The sequence below is a fragment of the Grus americana genome, chromosome 1 (assembly GCF_028858705.1).
Source record: "Grus americana isolate bGruAme1 chromosome 1, bGruAme1.mat, whole genome shotgun sequence".
Lineage (NCBI taxonomy): Eukaryota > Metazoa > Chordata > Aves > Gruiformes > Gruidae > Grus > Grus americana.
In genome coordinates, this window is record NC_072852.1 from 4,866,271 (window position 1) to 4,889,355 (window position 23,085).

At 43.9% G+C, this 23,085-nt stretch overlaps 1 protein-coding gene across 4 annotated transcripts in view; it reads right to left on the minus strand.

Moving 5' to 3' along the window:
• Positions 1-23,085, minus strand: part of SFMBT2 (Scm like with four mbt domains 2) — a 117,975-nt gene that overhangs the window by 79,021 nt on the left and 15,869 nt on the right. For 3 of the 4 annotated variants that reach the window (XM_054812982.1, XM_054812981.1, XM_054812983.1), the window contains exons 3-4: positions 16,700-16,794; positions 13,059-13,299 (exon numbers count right to left, since the gene is read on the minus strand). In XM_054812982.1, the coding sequence (XP_054668957.1) occupies positions 13,059-13,299; positions 16,700-16,794 (336 nt within the window). Of the gene's footprint in view, positions 1-13,058; positions 13,300-16,699; positions 16,795-23,085 lie in introns of those variants that run through there. The other variant, XM_054812984.1, reaches the window with a different exon arrangement.

Consider the following 23,085-nt stretch of genomic DNA (forward strand, 5'->3'; position numbering starts at 1 on the left):
CTCTACAGGAAAGGGGGCTTCCAAATGGAGCCACCTGCTGACGGCCAGGCTGACAAGTTCAAGGCCAGGGACTCCTCAGTGACCTTTCCAGGGTTGCTTTGCATGGGAGAATTACAGTATTTCCTTCTTGCCTCTTTAGGCTCTATACTCATCAGGGCACAGACTCTTCATTAAAACTTATACAATACATAGCAGGATGGTTTCCTGAGTTTGGCAAAGTTTTCCCTGGATACATCTTCCAGATAAACTTCAGCACTTTAGGAAGTAGCTGCATTTTTACACCATGACCTGAAAATGCTGACTTTCCCCTCGTTTCTTCATCCATTGCCAACAGTGACAGTGTGAGAAAAAGCTCTTTTTTTGCTACAAATGCAGGAGGTGGATGCTCTGCCTCACAACACAAAATAAACCATCCATTAGGAAGGGTTTCAGCACGTCCTTAAGCTTATTTGCTTGTTGGTTTTTGGTTTTTTTCTTTTGTGACCAAAATCACATATAAATGAGAGCGCACACACACAGACATAGAAACAAATCATTTGGGAATTCAGAGCAAAAGCTTTCCAATGTCATGCAAAAGGCCCAGAATTGTCCCAGAATTTTGAATCTGGCTTAGAGGAATTGATTTTTGTCATCAGGAAAATGCTTTACAGGAGCATCACTTAAATCTCTGCACTGCGTAACAGCTACCTCCACGGGCTCCAGGAGCATATGGTCTGCTTCAAGGAAGCAAGCCCCTTCCACGGTCACTGGGAGCCCACATTATCATGTGTAATGAGGGAAAAATCAAGCACAAGTCACAGCTGGCTCAGGATCATGCTGGCGCTTGCATCTGCCACTAGCAGCTTCCTCAGCTCACATTATGCATGCTCCTCTTGAGCAAAATCTGAGGTGCCCCTAGGTGCATCTGAAGGAACACTCTGCTGAAGACATGACACTAGACACGTTGGCTTGTCCTTGGCCTGAAAGGGCACATAAAATCCTCTCAAGTCTGCTGAGCTCTAATAGACCTAATTTAATCTTCAACTTGATCAAAAAAGGTCCACTAAAGAAATGTGTATGTCAACTTTGGCATGCTCTGGATCAAATCCCTTGTGTTATTTACCCTTCCCAGCTCCTACAGCAATGCACAGAAAGTCACATCCTTCTCTGATATAAATGCTCCAAACTGTGCCTAACTTAAAAACAACCCTATCATTTGTATTTTAAGTCTCCGCAGATGCCTCCAATGGCAATTATTTAAGTGTGCCAATGTTTTACTTATTATATCACCACATTAACTACTTAGGCCTAGTCTTACAATTGAGATGGCATTTCCATTCCAAAATTCTTCTGGGTGAAATTACAGGAGATTGGGGAAGGGAAATTACATGCAATTACCAAGAATGGCTACTTAGAATCTCTTGATTATTATTTTTAAAGAACATTTTGTAAAAAATGTATTCAGCCGGACATTAGTTAAGTTGACCATGTCAAAAAAAAAAAAAAAGTAGCTTGCATCCAGTGTTATAGTTTGAGGGTCAATCTTCCCATTTTCCTATGGTTTCTGGGCTTTCTAGCTCCACAGCTTCAGAGCACATGCCCCAGGAGGTGCACGAGCGTGGAAGTACAACTCAAAACAGGCGCTGCTGGATATTCAAGGTGTGGAGATCTCCACAGCTATGACTGAGGCCCAGAGCTCACAGATCTTTGCTTGACTAAGGATGTTGCTCCTCAATGACAACTCACCAAGTCACAGATCTCAACTGTTAAACATTTTGTTCTGTATTCACATGGTTTGCACTAAATAGTTGGATGATGTCAAATGGCTGAACACACAGCCCCAGAGCCAGTACTTCAAAAAACTTACTGTCTTCTCAACCAAATCTTTTATTAGGAGGCTCATCGGGGCTTTAACTGCAAAATAATTTGCATCCTTCCATCCCTTGGAACTCAAATGCCTTGAGGAGGATTTTGCTGGTTTGTGCAACGGTTGGAAGGGGTTTTTTTGCAACAATCTTTGCAAACGAAGATTTTACCTGAAATGGTCTCAAAGGTACCTTCCAAAAATCTACCCCATTTCACCTGCTGCTAAAGAACAAAGAAATCTCAGGAAATCTCTACTCACAGAAAAGCCTGATGTCTGCTCATATGCTTCTCCTGCAATATTTCCTTGGAAATACAGCTTCTCAGTCACAGTCTCTGCCTCACACTCCCTTTACTCTCTTCCTCCCATATCTTTGTTCCTCCAGCACAACTTGTACTAAAGGTCAGGTCCAAAACCAATGGGTTAGTCACAGCAGCGGCTGCAATGTTATCCTGTGGACTGTGACCAGAATTGCAAGCAGCAGAAGGCAAAGCCACGGGGTCTCAACTGCTCATCTTAAGCTCTCCGAGCATCCTGAATGGAGCTTGAGTACCATCGAAATGCGCTTTCCTCGCAGGAGGTTGGGAGCCACAGCAGAAATTGGTTCTGTCAGTCAACTATGGCAGCTCAGCGCTACTGCAAGGAGTTTTGCTCCATCAGCCTTTGTCAAAGATGAACGCTTTTGCTATGCAAAGGGCTTGGGTTTTGATCTATATAGACAATCTCACATATTGCTTAACACTTTAAAAAAATGTTAAAAAATACAGGTCTACATGGATCTGGACAATCAAAGCTTCCTCAGTTTCTGATGCAACCTGCCCATAGTGTGGCACAAACCTCATGGGGACGTACTCCATCCAGCCAAGAGGGATAAATTTCAGTTCCCAGTGCTGCCCAGTACAAAAACAAGTGGTTCCAGATTAATGGTTGTGTGGAAAAAAAAAGAAAAGCACTTTTACTCCCTTTTATGGCAAAAGAAGCTGAGAAATACCCCATTGCATGCACCTGTGTCCAACTCTATCACCCCATGCAAAGGCGCATCAGTGTCCAAGTTTGAGCAGATCCTCAGCTCATTTAGCAGCCCTACCTGCTAACTTCAATAGTCAGCTTTATTCCCCCGACCACCCTCGCTTTTACCTCCCTACTGTGTCTTATTTGCTCTTCACTTGCATGGTCCAGCTGTGAACGAATCAATTGGCTACAGTCCTGCTGTTCTCAAGGAAAAATCAAGTCTCTCAGGATTTTTTTTAAAGGACTGCAAAGGCAGGGAGCACAGAGTTAATACATATCCTGATCTCCTCCTGGCCATTTGTTGCGACAGTCAAACATAAAACAATGGCACCAGCACACCCAAGCCCCAGCTTTGCCAATAGCCTGAGCTGGAGTAGCATTTCAATCTCCCCGCATAAATCTGTCCAGCAATCCATCGCAGAAGTGTGCAAGCCTTGCTGCCCACGTGGGGCCAGATTCCAGAGCACTTTTGGCTAGTTCTGTCCTTCAAGCAGCAGCAAACTGGGTGCTGAAGGCTTCCAAAACTCAAAAGATACTTGCTTGTTTGCATTCGGACATGACCATCGTGCTCTGCTGGGTAACAAAAACCTCAGCTGGGGTCCCATGACACCTACAGCTGTGATGGTAGAGGATGGCTGATTCCTCAAGCTGTAGGATCAGGAGAAAGCCAGAATGTGCTCTCTGCCTTGAAAACCCAGATGAGCACCATAAGGGCATGATGAAACAAATCATTCTTTGATATTCAAGCATCTTCCAAACAGGAGAACAGGTATCAGGAGAGAACAAACAGATCCGAGTACAGTGCTGTGTACAAAAATGAACTAATATCAAGCTTGACTGAAAAAGTTGATTAAATTAGTTTAATTTAAAAGCCCAAACAAACCCTGAAGGAGGTTCTTTGTTTATTGCTTTTTACCGACAGCATGCGTTACTGAAGAAGCACCATGTGGGCATGAAATATTTATTCATTAAATCTTTCATAAAGCTCCACACTATTGGTTTCACTCAGGATATATTTATAACTTGTCAAAGTCCACGAAAATCACTGCTTGTCTTTCCCCCACCTCCATCCCCCTCCAGACTGTTTATAAAAGGATTAGGCTTTCAGTTTTCATTGCAATAAGACTGATCCTCAGCTCCACTGTTGCTCGTACACAAGGTGCTGCTGCTTTATTCATAACAGGATAGTTGTAGTTAAAATAGTTCACCCTTCCCTGTACCACCCAAAAGGGACCGTTACAGCACTGCAAACCATACTGCTGCTTCACCGCGTTCCTGCTATGGGAATGGCAACATCATTCATTTACGGAGGAAGGCACCATACACTGGTAGCAATACATGGAAATCAAAATCAGGACAGACAGTCCACCCAAGCAAGGGAAAAGCAGTTAGAAAGCACATTCATTTCAGTATCGGTATGTCTGAGTCATTTGTTATCAAACCTCACTCCATCGGTGAAACCCCTTCTTGAACCCTTCCTTGGCTGTCAGCCAACCTACAGATTAAACCCATGCTCCAAGTTGGGTTAATAACACACTAGCGTAAACAGTGTTATATTATCCTCAGTGCTAGCTGTAAAACTGTGTAATACTGTTTTACTAGGTTTACTGACTATATAGGTCAGTCCAGTACAGGAATGAGTGTAGGTTATACTTATAAATGAAAGTACTTTCTGCCCATAAGCGTGCAAAATATCCAGGATTTGCATCAGGACTGTGCGGGGACAATTGCATCAGTGAAACTGTCACCTCTCTAAGAAGTTGCATTGATACCTAATCTGGGTGCGAGCCAAATCTAATTTCCCCAAATAATCCTGAGCAATAAAAAAGCACCCTAAAATGGATGCTGAGCAGGCACTTTAGGTGCACTGCAGGGTCCCATGCAGTTTTGGTGGACGCGGTCACTGCGTTCATCCCTGCCTCATTGGACCACGGGCTGTCTGGTCAGGCCTGCTCCTGTTTCCCTTACTCCATTTGTTTGTGAGAATAAATAAATATAAATACAGCATAAGCAGATGTCGTTGTCCCTGGAAACTAGGCTTGCTGGATATGTTTCTGCTGAAACAGCTTCTTAGTGGAAAATTAGGTTTTGATTAAAGTGTGTTCTTTTCTTGCTTTTAATAAGCAGAGCCTACTTCATGTCCAAGCTTTGGGATTATTTTTTTTTACTGGAAACCTAAACCATCTTGCATGGCTTCGGTTTTTCAAGTGTCTGATCCTCAGCAAGGGCTGGGTTCCCCAGGCACAAGAGCACCTCGTGGGGCACTGAGGAGAAGACATCTCAGGATGCCTGCACAAGGACAGACCAGACCCTCATGAGAGGAAGTCAAACCCAGGCAAAAGGTCAAGGAGGGACCAGCATACACCTGTGCATCCCGTAAGGCACTGCCACAACTCAAGACAACATTTTGGGTATTTAATTGCAGAAACAACTATCCTGACATTTTTGAGGGGAAAAACAATGAATTTTTCCAAAGGAAAATACTGATGAGAACAAAGCAGAGGCTTCACGTTTATGGCTTCTAGGAAGAGGAAAAAACACCTTTTCTAAGCCAGTTCCACCAAAAACTCAATAGAGAAGCACAAAGAGTGACCCCAGCTGATGAGGCTTCAGCCGAGGGGAAATCTTCCCCTTAGCAGAGAGCCCGACAGTACCCCATGGCCATGAACCTAAACCACGGGGTCACTGCAGAGCCAAGGCTGGAAGCCTCATGGCAGGTACATTCCCTAAGGACCACCTCCACTGCACTCCCAAAAAACTTGAAACAAAAGGACCTATGTTTAACCAAGCATTGATTTTTTCCCCTCAATACCCTCCATCACTCACAGCAGTCTCAGCTAAAGCTAGAGCAGCACACACCTTGCATTTCCCACTCACACAGCCATTTCTTTGTCCGAGTTTCACAACAGAAACACCAGGATAAACCATTTACTCCCCAGTCCACCTTACAAGCCTGCCAGCATCTCATCCCTACAAGGTTTTCTGCAACTATGTCTCTAGATCTGATAAATTATATTAAAAGGAAAATCAAAATGGAAAAGGTTGACCTCAAGCCCATCAGACCTGGGGATGCTCAGAAATTCTGGATTTGATAAAGTCTACAACTCAAACTTTTTGCAAAGCCTGGCCCATTGGCCAGGCTGTGCCACATTTCCACAGTAGCTCAACAATTACTTATATTCCCAAAAGACATGGGGGGAGCCTATTACACTCAGATTACCCCAAAAGGAACCCACTTGGCAATATTAAATCTTTCAAAAGTACCTAAAGCCAGCAGCACATGCAAAAGATTTTCAGTTTCACACAGTAGGGAAAAGACCATTTTCCCTACCAAGACAACATTATCCTGATGCTGCACAAGCAACAGACTAACTCTTGAATTTTCACATCCCAGACTGAGCCATCTGAATCATATCAAGGAAGGGAAGGAAAAACTCCCGTGGGTGCTATAATGAAAATATTTTCTTCTTGGGAGCAAGTCTGCATGGGGCTGCATGGGGCTGGCGGGGAGATGCTGAGCCATGATATGCTCCAGCGATTTCCAGCTGCTGCAAGAGGCATCGGAATCAACTGACATGGCTCCTAATAGGGCAAATTTCAGCCCAAACACCCCCGGCTCTTCAGCTGAAGCCAGCACTATTTTTACCCCCCCTCCTCTCTTCCCCTTCGCCATCATTAGGAGAACAAAGAAAAAAAAAGCTATTTTTTTATATGCTCGTTAAGTATAATCTGCTAAATGTTCTATGCCAATGCATAAAGCTGCCTACTATGCTAATAGAATATTTAATTGACATTTATTTGCTGACTAGTTATTTATGCTAACGTCACCCCTGCATAATCAATAGTCTGCTCAAGTCGACCTGAAAAGCACGCATAAAACACTGTACTAGGAGTCATTTGCAGTATTTAAAATAAAGAAATTCTTCAATCTATTTACATTATGTTAGTCTAAACTTGGTTTTGATGGAATAAGAGGATAAGGATTGGGCAAATAAGATATAAAATTAAACAATCTATATACTATTTCAGAAACATCCACAGTCTTTGACAGTACAACCTGCCAGAGAAGATTTCCGAGTTTCATTTTACTTGGCTCGAGGGTCCAGTTCTTAGCTGATGTAAAACAGCATAAGTTCAGTGAATGCCTACTGATTTTCTCCAGCCTCAAGCTCTTAGGAAGTAATATTTCAGGTGAGCCTTCAGTGAAAGAGCTACACCGGCGCCAGATCTGCTCTCAATTATACTAGTGGAAAAGCAAACTCATCTCAGATAAGTCAGCGGAGGCGAGCCAACTCCTCACAAAGATAAAAGAAGTCCACCCTGCCCACCTGATCCCTCTACCTGCACTATTATCACAGACCTGCAGGCATAGTTTAAGTTTTATTTCCTCTGGGATGAGATTACCAGGGGAAAGTTGGCTTTGGTTAAAAAAAAAAAAAATCTGTGATCACATTTTCTGAGAGAGAAGCTCTGGAGGCCTTCAGCTATTTTCAGAAACATTATCTCCATGTCACTCTATGAAGAACATAGGACAAGCTTTGCAGACACAAGCAACTTCCGAGAGCGATGCTGAAAGGCAAGCGCATGGGCCACATCTCCACCATCACTGCCAGCTGTGCCCCTCAAAAAAGCCCCCTGTGCACCTCAGGAGTCTTGAATGACACCAAATCCACACCCCGAGCAGAAAGTGACTTCTCAAGGCTTGCTCTTCTCTTTGCTCCTGTCTCACCATCTTCCCTTAGTGTTCCTGTTCCCAACCCGTGTGCCCCATTTTCTCTCAATCCCACTACTTTCTGCTGTAGCCCAGCCCCAGCGCCTGTTCTAACCGCTACATCCATCAATGATTTCACCTGAGCACTAATAAAATGTGAAAATTGGCTCAAAGTTAAATTATTTCTTCAATCTATCTATTCGTCTATCTGACATCTTGCACACCAATTGCCTGTGCAACACAGCCGACCACATTTTGACTACGCAGAATCCGGTGAGTCCTCATGCCGTAAGTTTTGACATCACCAACGAGATCCACTTCTCCACTCCCTTACGCCAATGATCTCAAAAAGCAGGATCTGGCTCTGTGATAGATTCAGATAATCATATAAAAAAACCTCGCAACAAGTTGTCATTTGAAGGCAACCCAGTTTGCTATGGCACAAGTTTTATCTCCCTTTTCATCCATGCTCTGCCCAGAATCAGACCCAGCACTTGGAATGTGAGTGAAATTTCCCTCCTTTGGCCTGGATTTAGGGTAAAAGTGTCCCGGTTTCAGCTGGGATAGAGTAAATTGTCTTTCTAGTAGTTGGCAGAGTGCTGTGGTTTGGATTTAGTATGAGAATAATGTTGATAACACACTGATGTTTTCAGTTGTTGCTAGGTAGTTTTAATGTCTACACTAAGTCAAGGATTTTCAGCTTCCCATGCCCTGCCAGGTGGGCAAGAAGCTGGGAGAGCACAGCCAGGACAGCTGACCCAGACTGGTCAAAGGGATATTCCATACCATATAATGTCATGCTCCATATATAACTGGGGAAGCTAGCAGGGAGGTGGGATCGCTGCTCAGAAACAGACTGGGCATCAGGTTTGTTTTTTTTTTCCTTTCTGCATGTGGTGAACAATTGCATTTGTGCATCACTTGTTTTGTGGGTGGTATTATTATTATCACCATCATCTTCCTTTGTTATTTTATTAAACCATCTCAACCCATGAGTTTTTTTCCATTCTCCTCCCCATCCCCTTGAGTGGGGAAAGTGAAGCGAGCAGCTGCGTGGTGCTTAGTTACCAGCTGGGGTTAAACCATGACAAAAAGTTAACCTGACTTGAGACACACATGGAAACCCATTTCAAACAGCAACCAAATGATGATGTTTGCCTTCACAGAAAGCCTGGGCAGGCAAAATGCTTTATGTCCACCACTCCTAGTGGCATATTTGATGATGAAGCTTGACGAAGCTCAGGACCATGCAAGGAGGACTCATTTCACCCCAGGATCAGACTTCTGAGCTTTAATCCTCCTTATATTGGTGTAACAGAGAAGTAAAAGCTGCTTTCCTACACATAATCACAGTATGATTGACCATCTTGATCACCAAATCCAGGTATAGATGGTGTACACAGGTTTTACCATCTGTACCAGCTCATTGTAAAATCAAAATATAGACCTGGTTCTCTCCCCATTGTATTTCTTTACATCTCCGGTCTCCTCCATCTCCTGGTTTACACAGTGAGCAGACTCAAACTCACCGCACGGATCTGCACACAGAAATGCCCTATTTGAATTTCCATCTGTCAATAACATTAAAGCAGAACCACTGCGGCAATTACAAGTGTACACAATAATCTTGTCGTCCAGTGTCTTTAGCACATCCCAGAATGCATTAAGATAGTGCCAGGAGAGATTCAGCTCTGTTGGCTCAGCTGTAAATCTGCAATCTGTACAAAAACAACCAAGTGTCAATCAAAAGACGTTCCTGCTCTCCACGTGGTTCACAATGCATAATTTAGCTACTACGCTTGTCAGGTTCTCCACGCTGCTCTTCTACCCGACGGTAAATGTGTTCATGAACCGAACTGTCATCAACAAAAGAAAACAGCACATGGAAATAACAGGCTAAAGGAGGCAAGAGACCTCTCTTCCTTTCACAGCTAAAGGAATTACTAGTAAGGGAAAGTTTAGTTAGACTTTAATTTTTAATGCTCAATGGGTAAAACATCCCAAGGGATGGAGGATATTGAAAAACAACCACATCAGCTCTGTGCTGCGGAGGAGGATAGTGCTTGGGTAAGACATAGGAGGGGATAAAGACTGTCCCTGGTTCCACGCAGGCTAATATAATGGGGAAATTTTAACTAACTGATGGGAAGTCTAACATCCTAACCCTACGGTGCAGACAACAAATCCTACTATACCACCACAGCCTTGCCACTGTCTATGAACTTTGAAGCAGGTTGTCCTTCCTCATCTGAATTACAATTGCTGAGGGGCCTTGTCAGAAAGGATGAAAATTTCACACTCAGCGACATCAGGCAGTAGCTACCCACTGGTCTACACCACAGTTAATATGCAATAAAATAGAAGTCTCTGTCCCAGGACGTGACTTTAGAGCTGATCAGTGCCAAAGCTACAGACCATAAGGACAGCTTCACACTTGCCTCAGCTAGTTCATGAATAAACATCCAATTCATTCAAATGAGTTCTATATTAACTAATTTAAATAATTTTCATTTTGCTTTGAATGGTAAACAGATCTATTCTGCCAGGATAGTTGAGTTTGCAATTCAAATTACACACCGATTTGTAATGAGAAAAATATAATTAATGGCAAAGCTTGAAGTAACTACAATTTTACTCCTTTGATTTCCTGCAGGGAAGGAGGGGGTGGAGGGTGAAGCTCGCGGGCACATACGCACTCACATCGTCCTTTCATACGCCAGTACATTTTATTGCAAACTCAAGTATTTGGCTTGAGCAGTCCTGTTCCAGTGCATTGCGCCATAATGTCATAGGAGGACGTAACATGACTTGACATTATATTCGCAGGCCCCATGATGCAATACTAACATCACCCAATAAATAATCATGTAACAGTCTGTAAATTAAATGACTTTCTTCTATTGGGATCATAAACAATAATTATTTGGCAGCTGCCCCTTAAAAGCTCTGTGTGTGCTGAACATTAAATCAAGCTCTATTGATTTGCTAAACTGATCTGGCCCATTTTTTTCGCATCTCTCTCTCATCTAATGAAATTCTTCGTCTTATCACCCTGCACCATTCTTGTCTGGTATCACATTTATAAGACAAGCGCCGATCAGTCCGATCTGATTCGTAAGCAGAAACAGAGCATTGTCCCAGTGCTGGTATTTTGCCTATGAAACAAGTCCTTCTTGGCAGATCTACTTCTTAACCAAAGCCTTCAGCTCCTGATTAAAATCAAATCCGAATGACAGATAACTGGCCCTGGCCATGCTGTTTGTATGGTCTTGCCAACAGATATCCTCGTTGTAACCAAGATGTGCAGAATCAGGCCCTTAGAAAACAGGTCCATGCCATTTGAAGCTGGCTTTCGTTTCTTCCAAAGGTTTGACAACAAAATAGCGTGTAACGCTAAAAAGGCAAAAAACCTCCATAGAGTTCATAGAGAACATCACTTTCTCTACAACCGATGCAAAGTCTGATGCTGCAAGCTTCACCAGCTAAAACTCAGCACGGCAATGAAGTTTGGCTTGTTAAGATACATTCATTGATCAGCAAAGCAGTTAAGCACAGGACAAACTCCAGACATCTGCATACAGTAAGCCTAGCATTGACAAGCTACTTTTAAAAGCTGGTCAGAGCTCCGCTCTCCCCACAGAAGACAAGGGGCACTGTTGAAAATTCAGCTTCTACCCTGTGGTGTCCCAATGGGACACAATCTTTTGAAAACCCACCTTTGACCACAGGCTGAACCCTGTGGGCAGACACCCAGAGGAGCTCTGCAATTTATGAGCGCTTTTAAGACCTCTCTCTTTTCCAGGTAAGAGAAGTCCTGAAGGCTGAAATCCTCCTGGGCATTTCAGATGTCTCATTCCAAAACAAGACTCAAGGTCTTAAACGCTTAAATCTCTTTTGAAATTACAACCTATGCATTTAATTTATTCTTTCTGAAAACTATATTAAGACATATTCAATAGAGTTTATTCACTGAGAACGGGAGTGGGGAAAACAAAAAAAAACCACCACTCACAAAACAGGGAAGTTGCCCAAATTTAAGACCCTGGTACACAGTTACATCACTCAGATGAGAAAGGAGGTATGACGCACTGCACATTTGCAGTCATTCAAGCGAGACAATTCACAGCCACAAGCCAAAGAGCAGATTCCAACATTTCCATGAAAAGCAGTTGCCTCCAGTTATAAAACAATCTTTATTTTCTGTTACAACAGTCGATAAGATCTCTTACCCCTTGACCCTGGCATTTTGAGATTTAGTTTACGGCACTGTACACCTTTCTGGTAACATTGATTATAATCCACGTAATACAAGGTACTTTAAGAGACCAATAAAATAAAATACGTAACCCTTCTCACATCAGTTTGATTTACTAGCGCTAAGCCAACAGACTTCTCAGCCATATTTGTCTTCATGACTTCAATCCCCTGTTTATTCAAAAGACACAGACCAGAACAAAAAAATAAGTTTAGGTCATATTTCAGCACACACGAGGCAGGAACGAACCCATTTCAGCTCTGATTCAAAGACTGTGCCCACAGCTCACTTCTGTGGGAATTCAGGCAACACCTACACCAGAAGAAATCACACACGGCACACAAATGGCACATATACTGTTTTCAGTGGGTACATGCAACAGAAAGTAAAAGAATAACTTCAGCAGCAGAATCCCTAAATGAGAGTTATCTTAAATGCATGCACAAGCTGGAGGCTAAATATTCATCTCTTCTTCCCTTGATCCAGAAAAAAATGGGATATGTGGCGGGAATACGTATAAGTAACAGTGACAAGTATGCCTCTGCTTGGAGCTACACAGTAGTAAGGATACACAGCTGTTCCATTGCTGCACACAGCCAAAAAAAAACCATTTTTTCTTACACACTGAGGATCAAATTGTATTATTAACAAACTGTTCCACACGTGTCATTCAGTAACATACAGCTCTTGTATTCAGCTTTTGTGCACCTAAGAGCTGATAATCAGGACATGTCCTACCCTATGATAACTAAATTTTGCTACCTTTAATCATGTGTATCTATCATTAGCATTAAAAGCTGCAAAAATCTGGCAATGGAAGGTTTTAAACTTTCAGAGCAAAATGCTTGAGTGCACAGCCAACTTCTGGTTTTGGTTACGCTCAAACTGATCTTATTTTACTTTATTCTCACTCTGAATTTCACCTTTCCTTCCTACAAGAACAGGACAATTTTCTCCCCGAACTGAAAATCACAGCTTTACAATTTGGCAGTAAGTTTCCTTAAGACAGCTTCCTATAGAAAAGTACTTTCTGTTGTTATCGACTAGGGCAAAAACGCCTTTGCTAGAAACTGACTGGCAAACTGAATCACCCACTGACCCGTGGGGACCTAACCCTGACTGCATCACCCACCACCAGCTGAGGATCTGCAGTACTCATTCCAGACCAACTGGAAGTCTGGAGATTAACCACCAGCCCAACACTAGAGCGTGGCCCTAACAAAACACACAGAACTCACCATCTGGAGGCATCAGGACCTTGTTATTCTGTGTACACCAGCCAACGGGGTGAAGATCTGCTGTCATCACGTCACACCAGAAATCTGCCCTGCGGTCATCTCCATAGCCACAGTAACGAAGCAGTAAGAGCTGTCCACATGTTGTAATGATCGTAGCCACCCAATATGTGTCTGGATTGCTCTTGTTGGCCACTTCTAATTTCATTCCTGGTTGGAAACTGCTTTGAAGGCTGATTTCAACCTTACAAAATGAGAAAGGCATGGTGTTACCTCTTCTTCTTTGCACGAAGACACCCTCCCCAGCTTAGCAAGATAATCCTGCCCTTAAAGAGCAGCTCTGGGATAGGACATGAGTTGATTGTGCTCCAACCACCTCCTTCACAATCTGTCTGGGCAAGACCATTCCTACTTCACAGGCATATACCACATCATGCAAGGTCCCACGTGCTCCAAAGAGGCCCTTCAGCAGTGGTAACCTCAGCTGCACTACATCTAAGAGAAGACTGGTACCCATCTTTACATCATAAATCTCACTAATGCCTGGGAGAAAGGCAGTATAACTTGAATGAGGTTGTATTCCCCACTGCACAGCTCCATCAGGCAAATCACGGGACACATGCAAGGTAGAAAGACAGGTACTAAGCACCTCTAGGAGTTAAGTCGAACTGTAATAATTAGTCACGTAACAACACTGAAGCACCTCCTGAGGCTTGACAAGCATCAAGGGCTGAATGCTGTACCAGGCAGACCAAGTAAAACATTTCCACTAAATCCATCCACAGCAGCTCAAGACTCAACTGCTTCGCTCTCCCAGAACCCTAGTAAATAAGGTATGACCCATTGCTGAAAGAAGCAAATGGTTTGTGTCACTGTCCTGCCATCTGATGGAGATGTCACTTCTATTTATCTCACCAGTGACAGGTCACAAGTAACTTGCCTTAGGACACTGGAGATGCCAGTGCATCTCTTCAAGGACACTGCAGGGACTGCTGTTAAACACTAGGGCCTGCTGTGGGCACATCATAATGTATCTTCCAAGGGCCAGTGGGATGTCTCTAGCTGCTGTTGATAAAGAACAGGCGAATGCCAGTTCACTGGTTCAGGTGCCAGCTTTGTCTTCAGAAAACCATCCAAAACATAGCCTGTTACTCCCTATGAGATGCTTAAGGACAGGTTCTTACAGGTTTCTTAGTACCTTATCTCCTGCTGAAACGAGAGAGATTATAAAGTCTGGTTTAAGCTCATCTCTATTAACTTCTCATTTAAATGACAGGTTAAAATGCCCCTTTTACTTACAAAGATAAATATAATATTGCCTGCTCGGCCACCTGAGGACTTCTCAGACTTAGGGATGCCAAGTTGCAGAGAAAACACTGAGCTCCTTTGGGATGTCTGTAGTACTCCCTCACTCATCCCACTCCAGCTTATAACACGAGTGCTACCCAGCCAAAGCCATTTATTATTTGCAGGTTACAACACTCCACGTGCCTTTACCTCTGCGGGCACCTCCATCAGCATCAATGCCTGGAGTCACAGAATAGCTGAGGTTGGAAGGAACCTCTGGAGATCGTCTAAGATTGAAGAAGGTCTGTGACATTCACTGCTTTACTTAGTTATAAGATTGGATCTTAGTTCTTCTGATGCTAAGGGTCCTCATTAATAATGCAGGATACGTGTTCATTTGTATTTTTTCTCCTTGTGCTCAAAAATACCAAAGTGGTATTCTGGAGGCAAAGGACTTGGGACTGGAAATCACAAAAAGAGGGGAATCAGACAGACAGATAGTATAATCTTCTCTGACAGCTTTCAAGTTCTTAGCCAACCCAATTTTTTTGAGGATCAAGCTCCAGGTTGTGAAGCAGAGCCACTAAGGACGGTTCCCAGCACTAACTTGCCTCACATCGACAGTCCCAGGATTAAGATGCTGTGAGACACTGCAATCAGCAGGATCAACAGGATGAGGTGGGCATCTCCACACACCTAATGACATCCTTAAGGGCTTCATGAAGCACAAAACTTTCACCTGTATCTGGTATTTGGGTCAGGACCCAAAGCAGAACCCTGGAACAAAATGGTCTCTCCAGACTGCTGTTGGACCAAGAATAAGCTCTACAATAAAACTTTGCCATTTCCCTGTAATTCTCCAGTGTAGAGACTTACAGTCCTTCACCCTGCAATACTGTACTGTTGTTAAAATGGAAGCAAAATAGGAGGTGGAGGATTGTATTATTTTTTTCAGATGTAGATGGAAGAGAGGTTTTTCATCACTGCATCTCCTTACCCCTTCAAAACAAGTCAAGAAACTACCTGGAGATAAAGGTGGTTTAATGGCACGAATGCAGTCATCCAAACAGAGACTTCTCTTAAAGTAGCAACAGGTTCTTCAGGAAGCTTTCTCACAACTACACTGTTCCCAAAGGACATCTCCACTACCAAACAGCTCAGTGTAAAGCAGCCCAGAGCATCACAACTAAACCCCCTCTCTTCATGCTGAAGATATCCACATCCTCGAGAGCACACAGACCAGCCAAGTGAAGCTGGAGGAAGAAGAGCTGCCAATCAATGAGTAGAACGGGCTACAGTTCTGATGGGTCAGCTAGGAGGATGAGCAGCACCATCCTTGGGGAACTTGCAGCTGAGGACAGAGAACCACCATGATTTTTCACGGTTTGACTCAAATGAAGGCATCACAACACCCTCCCACTAGACCTCAACATCTCTGACAGCATAGTCTTGTGGTGGAATGACAAAGATGTCCCAGAAAAATCTACCGATGTGGCCACGCCCTTGACTATGCTGAAGAACTCATACATCAGATTGACATCACACACATGGAGCTGAATAAGGTTGAAGAAGCTGAAGAGGTTAAACAACTGGTAGTGGATGGAGAAGCTGGTCGCAGACAACAATATCCTTGACTGTGCTGGGCCCTGCTTGGAGACGGAGCCCTTTTTATGAAGCATGCTCTGATCTTCTTCATCAGTCAAGATATTAGAGATTTCAAATGCTACTTGCACTAACATGGACCAGAGCCACAGACCACGCTGGAACTCTCATGCTTGTCTATATGAGCCATGTTCACCCAGGAAAAGCATCACCTACCCAAGTACTTGTTTCTCGTGCTCCTGAGACATCATCTCCAGGCAGGAGGCTGAGAGATGGTTTTCTATGGGCCATGCTGGGCTTTAGCGCTGAGTGACTCTGCTAGTCAGTAAACCATGCATTAAGAGGACAGCTTTGGACAAATAAGGCATTCTTGTGAGATGAATCTCTATAGGTTGGGATGGACAGCAACAAATAAATAAGGAGAAGGAAAAATTAAGAGAAAAAAATGAGTGCATTATAAGCATTATAAGCAAAAGTAGAGCACTATAAGCCCTCAAAAATGGAAAATTTTAACACAAGGCAGAGGATAAGGCAGTGGCATAGACAGAGCACTCTGAGCTGTGGATGCAGATGATACAAACACACCGAGTTCAGCTAACACCAGCTTGGGGGGCATTCCTACACAGGTTGCTCCATGCAGAGAGAGACAATTTCTCCCCAAAATGGTCAGACTCCACTTCAGTTCTCCACGGACCCCCTGAAAACCAGAAGAGGGAACTCACGGAACGCCAGCAAAGCTCAGACAAAGCACGTACGTGTTTGAAGGAGGTGTGGGGAGCAGCGCTGGCTCCTGTTTCCTCCAGGAACTCATCCCAGTTGAAGTCTGCGTCCTCAATGCTGGACCCTTCATCTGTTCAAAAGCAAAAAAAAAAAAAAAAAAAAGTGAAGGAAAAAAAGCAGCTTAAAACACAGCCAAAAAAGGCAAAAGTTGTGACAAAGAGATCAGGGTGAGAATAGCAACCAGTATAAACATCAACACAAGGGAAAACAGAAAGCTTGTTTTAAAGATCTGCGCTTATCTGCTTTGACCAGCTCTTTCAGCAGATTTTGGGACTTCAGCAACCAACACTCTGAGACCAGAAATGACTCTGCTTTCATGGCAGTGGGGGAACAAACCCATCATACTGCAACAGGCACTTGTGCTCTTTTATTTTGTATTTGATGACTCTCACACTGCAAGGGAAGTTGCTGCCTGTTTGTTATCACAAGGGTGCAATGGTCTTGCCTGTGCCCCAAAATCAGGTCACCCAGCACTGTTAATTGCAGCAGTGCCCTAGTGATAATATTAGAAGCTGCTTCCGTTGGCTGAGCAGTGTGTAGACCAAACACCCCAACCCTTGGGGCTGGGGAGCCCCAGTTTCAGTCCTGCCACCCTTTCTCTCCCTTCTCAGCATCCCTCCACCCAGGAATTTCAGCTGAGACCCCCATGCCTCTCTCTTTCCCCAAGACTACAGCTGCTTTCCCCCAAATCCCCCAGCACCCCAGACCACTATTGCCTTCTTGCTCCCCGCACTTGTCCTTGCCCCATTTCAGATTTGGGGCTCTACATCATGCCTCTCCCATGCACACCACTGTCCCACACAATCCTTCCCCATGGCGAACGACTTGACATTATTACTTTTTTTTTTTTATAACTGCACTGAGTAGAGCAGAGCTGAGGCCTCAAACCATCGCTGAAACACACAGAGCAATAATTAAAAATAAATCTTCTTTCACTTACAGAAAATCAGCCAAATCTGATTGTTTTCATTTTGTTCCCAAGCAATCTCACAAACCCAGTTTCACCCCCAGAGCAAAAATATTTACAGTCTAGCAATGAGCTCTTTGCAATAAGCATTTATCAGGCAAACTCTGCGAGACCCTTACCTGCCCAAACATTCATCAGGGTGGTCATGATGTAATTAAAGTGACTCATGACAAACTGAATTAAGAAACCTCCCCAGACAGTTTTATGAAGAAAACGGCAGGGTTAATTTATTGCAATTATTACTACAGGTCTCCAGTTTTCAGGACCAGAAAATTATGTTGTGCGATGGGAATATCTCATTATTAAAAGGGGAAGACATAGTTTTTTATTTGCTGCCTAAGGAGCCAGACATAGATAGGTGAGGGGGAAAAGGTGGATCAGAAGAGGGTTTTTGAGACAGAGCTGGTGGAGGGTAAAGATCCGCCTGGGAGTTCAAAGAGGAGCGCTGAGCTGTCATCGCTGTTAAACACTTTGCACACTCCTGCATCCAAGTCTAAGGTCTGACTCCTTGCCTTAAACTCAATTAACCTGCTTAAATACAAAGATGTAAATCAACATTTACTCCCATGATAAAACAGCTACCAGATGACTTTTCAACTCAGCAAGACAAGAAATAACCCAACTCCATGACTGCAACTTGAAAATAGACAAATGCAATGCAGAATAAGGGATGGGCCTTGTTTTGTTTCTTGCAATCATTGCAAAAATCTCCAGGCATAGAAGGTGACTCTGTTTGAGATATTTGACCCAAAATGAGGGGTTTGCTCATTCTTGACTGAAAGATAAGACACAGGTTAACCACAAGGCAGGAGCTTGGTGCAAATAGTGCTAACAGTTTCCCTCATCTCCGTCATGTAGGCAGGCAACTTAGATGATCAGGGAAATTTTTCAGCTTTAATGTCTGCAACCTCGTGGAGTTAATGTTTTAGAGAAAAGCTAGGTCCAGAAATTTCAAAGGCTGAGCCTCTAAAATAAAGTATCTTAGTCCACAAGTAAATGGGCAGATATGGTTATCCATCTCAGGCTTAAAATTACTCCGATGCTTAAGCAACCTTCCACCCTGAGCACAACTAATTCCCGTCCCACTAGAAGTCAGCGACGTCTGACATGAAAAGCAAAAGGTGAAAAGCTAAAAGTGCATCCTCTCTGCCTGGTTGCTCCCCACTTCTGCATCCAACTGTGCTTGTGGTGTTGGGATGGGCTGCTCAACAACCTTAAGGACATCTTCACCTCGGGACAGTTAACATGGACAAGTCATTTCCAGGTCAGCCCTGGGGTTTCTTGTCTTCTGCTCAGATACTTCTACTTCAGAGCATGAGGCATTTCCCTCAGCCCACGATGCTCTCTATATATACTCGGGTTTTACTACTGCTTTTTACTCTAGCCTGCTGGGTAAGTCCAGACAAGTACCTCCTTTTCTCCAGCCTCCCTCAGCAGTCTTACGGGAAGGAGTCATTCCACAGAGCAGTGGGAGCAGGGATTTTTAGGCAGTTCACTATATAAACTTCAGCCCTTGCAGGAAGCAATGTCCCCGGGGCAACAAAGTCTTCTCCAGACCTTGCCCACAGCACATTAATTATGTTAGCATTAGAGATGCTAGTTACGGATGCAACAAGTCCCCCTATACTTCATAATTTTATTACCCGTGACCTACTCTGCCCCACGCCAACACACAGAGAGACTCACTGGCCTCACTGTTTCCACAGTCCCACTGGCAGGTTTATTCACATGCACCACAGCAAAACTCACAACAGCACCTGTTTAAAAAAATATCACCCAGATCACTCCTTTCTAAACCCAAACAGAGCAGCTTTAAGGCCCCAGGGGTAGGCAGTGTGAGAGCTGCAGTGTGAGAGCTGCAGCCTTCCCTCCCTGTCAATTCTTTTCTCTCCAACACATCACAAGTCTGACTCCTCTACCATGTTTTATCTGCAGACTTTATCAGGAAATTACTTTTACAAGGTCTGTAAAAATAATGTCAGAGTACTCATTTATCATGGCATCAGTGTTTTATTTTGCTTCATTTTATCACAAAAGATTTTGAAGGGACTGTAAGTCTCCAAAATGTTTTTTTTATGGACTTTGTTCCCTTCTACTAATCTGGCAGGGGGGCATCCGGAGCAGAGACAGCATGGCCCAGGGATGAGACCGGCCCAAGGGACCCAACCCCATCTGTGCATGTAACGGGCCTGTACACAAATCTCCGCATCCATCAGAAAAGCCCTACTGACGAGGAGAAGAGGACACCTCTTGCCGACCTCTCTCAACTGCCTGGAGATCCCCCGATTAAAATGCAGATAGAGAAATGCAAAGTCTCTCTTAATATACGGCAACGAAGACTGTGCCCACTTGAGAAGCAGTTATCACAAAGCTGATCTGTTCATCGCTCCTCAAGTCACGCGCTCCAAGAACAAAGTCCTGGCTCTGCTGGAGAGCTGCAAAACCCCAGGTGCCAGCATTTCACAGAGTGCCCTGCGAGACGACAAATTTGGCATTAGGCCTATTTTACATATCAGCTCCCTTTCCAATTATTGGTACTTAGGCCCAGTGCTCTTTCTTAATGAAAGAGTCAAGGCTGGCTAGCCGACAATACGGTGATGTATAAACAAGCCCAGGACGGCAAATAAAATCAACAAGTCATTATCTGTGAGCCTCTCAATGGCTTTAAAGTGCTTACGCACTGACACTATAAAAATGCAACTGTTCCAGCTGTTAACAGCCTCCTGGGATGCTTGGCTATGGGAAATAAAGGGGATAAAAGACCCAAAATCTGTAGCTCCAGAAACACAGAATTTTTTTTCCCAGGCTTCACTGAAGGAGAACGTATTTGTGGCAAATTGTTTAGCCATCTTATTTATAGGCACACAGATACATTCATGACTTTTTGCGTGAACAGACAATTGAAATGCTTTAGTAGTTAACACACCAAGCGAGCGCTGGGGGGAAACCTGATCAACCAAAAACCTCCTGTGTGGCCTTGGGACAGTCACCAAGATCCATACCCCCAAAGAAATTTAGGCAACACAGGCCAGTTCTTCTCATTCCAATACCAATGTCTATGGTTGGTCAACTGAATCTCATCCTAGAAGCACCTACCTCTCTCCCATGGATATAAATGGATCCAATAGTGACTAGATTAGGCTGCAGGTGTCCACTCTGGAAATAACTGAATTAGCCCTCAAGAGAGGGCTCTGCATCATGTGAGCAACAAGGATTGAGATGTTCCCCACTGCCCCAGCCAAGGTTAGTTTTCTTCATCCTCAGTGGGGACAAACAGGCAGCTCCAGGTAGCAACTCAACCCAAAGGCAACCCAGCACCTGTGTTAAAATGGGATGCTTGCTTTCTCTCCCTTCACCGGTGATACAGGCAGCATCAGATGACTAGGTTTTGCAAGGTGTTTTAAGACACCTCAGTTCCAAATTCAGATGTTTAACTCTAGATGACCCTCAGTGGTCATCTCTATGAGTCACACTACAGAAGGGAGGGTCTTTCTCTTTCATGTCTACAGAAGAACCCAGGGCAATATTTATGTTCTCACCTAAGGTAACACAGGAGTGTCCCACTTCCTTTAGATGGGATGAATCCAGGTTTCTCACCGCAATCCTTCCATACCTACACATCCTCCCCTTCACACAGAGACAGCACACTTTTCCTGTATGCTTTGCCTCCTCATGGATGCCTAGAGAAATCCATTAGGTGAGGGCAACCATCTACGATCCTCCACCAGGTAAGTTCCTATTATCCAACTATTTCTGGTTCAGAGGTTTCCTTGAGACAAACATGGTTTCTAAGCAGTTAGAAAGCTGTGTCTCTCTTCCATCAGCACGTCCAATTTCCTTTTGAAGCCATCTGAAACAACCAGAACCACTGCATGTACCATGGAAAAACCCCCAAACTTTGGCTAGGCTAACAATGCCACAGCACAGGAAAGTTTGCGCTTCTCTGTGTCCCACTTAACATGCAGAGTTTAAGAGCCCAGTTGAATCTATAAGCATCATGGCAAGACCAATTGGCGTAGCCCACACCTCAAACACATTTTCAGTGCAATATAGCCAGTTTGCATTTTTTTGTAAGACATCCCTCATTTTCCCTACCCCTGCTGACCTCTTGAAAGCCCACCTGCATTTCCATCTCAACTGCACAAACTAATGCAGTTGCTTGCTAAGAGCTTGCCTAGGTGGGCACTGGCAACCTGCAGGCCAAATGTGCCACCCTTGTTTATTATTGTCATGGCAAAAGTTGTTAAAGATGGTTGCACTGCACAAGGGGCTGTGCAAAACAGCCCATCCTCACCTTAAGAAGCTTACAAAGTCACCTCAAGGACCACAGCTCATAGTTTAACTGGCATGGTCTTAGATTGCTGTGAGTCTTCCCCCCACAACTCATTACTGAATGTAGCAAAGACTCAAAGGCTGGTCACAGCTTTCCAATGCTTGGTGTCCAGGGAAATAGGAAAATCACGGAGTCACTACGAGAAGTGAAGAAACTAAAGGCTGGGTGGCAAATTTTCTGAGGTTCTGAGGAAGAAACAGTGAAAAGCACACCAAAGACACAGCTCTGCAAAGGACTTCAGCACAGCACTGACCAATAAAGCACAAACAGCACCACCGGAGAGAAAGGATGCAAAAGACACTGACAGTAAAGTATGCAGAGTTTTTAAGCAGTCACCCCAACACTGCTACTGTTGCATTCAAGTCATTTTGAATCAGTGATTCACCACTGGTGAAGGCACCTATTTCCATGGAAGTAGATTTTAGGCAGCCCTTTAGGAGGCCTACCTGGAAGTACAAATTTTCATCTGCCATTTACATCTTAGGATCCGTTTGTCAAGAATAGCTCTTACAGAAATGCAGGCGAGTTCTGGAAAAGCATTCAAGCATATGAGCACCAACACAAGTACCACAATGTCAAAACAAACCCTTTTGTACAGATTAACTGACTGATAGGTCAACGTTGTTCTCCATAAGTTCATCAGTTGAGCTCTCCCATGCAAACACAGAGCAAGGATGAAGTTACAAGTTACAGCTGAGCCAAATTAACAATTCAGTGCCACTGGGAGAGGTCCCATTCCCAGCAGCATGTGTTCTGGCCCTCCCTCTTCTTCCAGTCAGTTCAACTCACAAAGCTGGCAGAAAATTATTCACTTCTTTTTTCCTCTTGATTGCTTTTCTGCTGTGTTAGTGAGCTGATGAGTAGCAGAGGTGGTGCAAGAGAAGAGATGATATAAAAAGGGGTCTCCCGTTTTGGCATCAGAGAGAAAGTAGATGGGGTCTAGCCATAATGTGCAACTTCACCATAAGACACAGTCTCCTCCTGTGAAGGCTAGATACGGGAAGTTAAAGCACATAATTCCAGCGGAAATCACCAGAAGCTAGCACTTATTTTTCTGTATC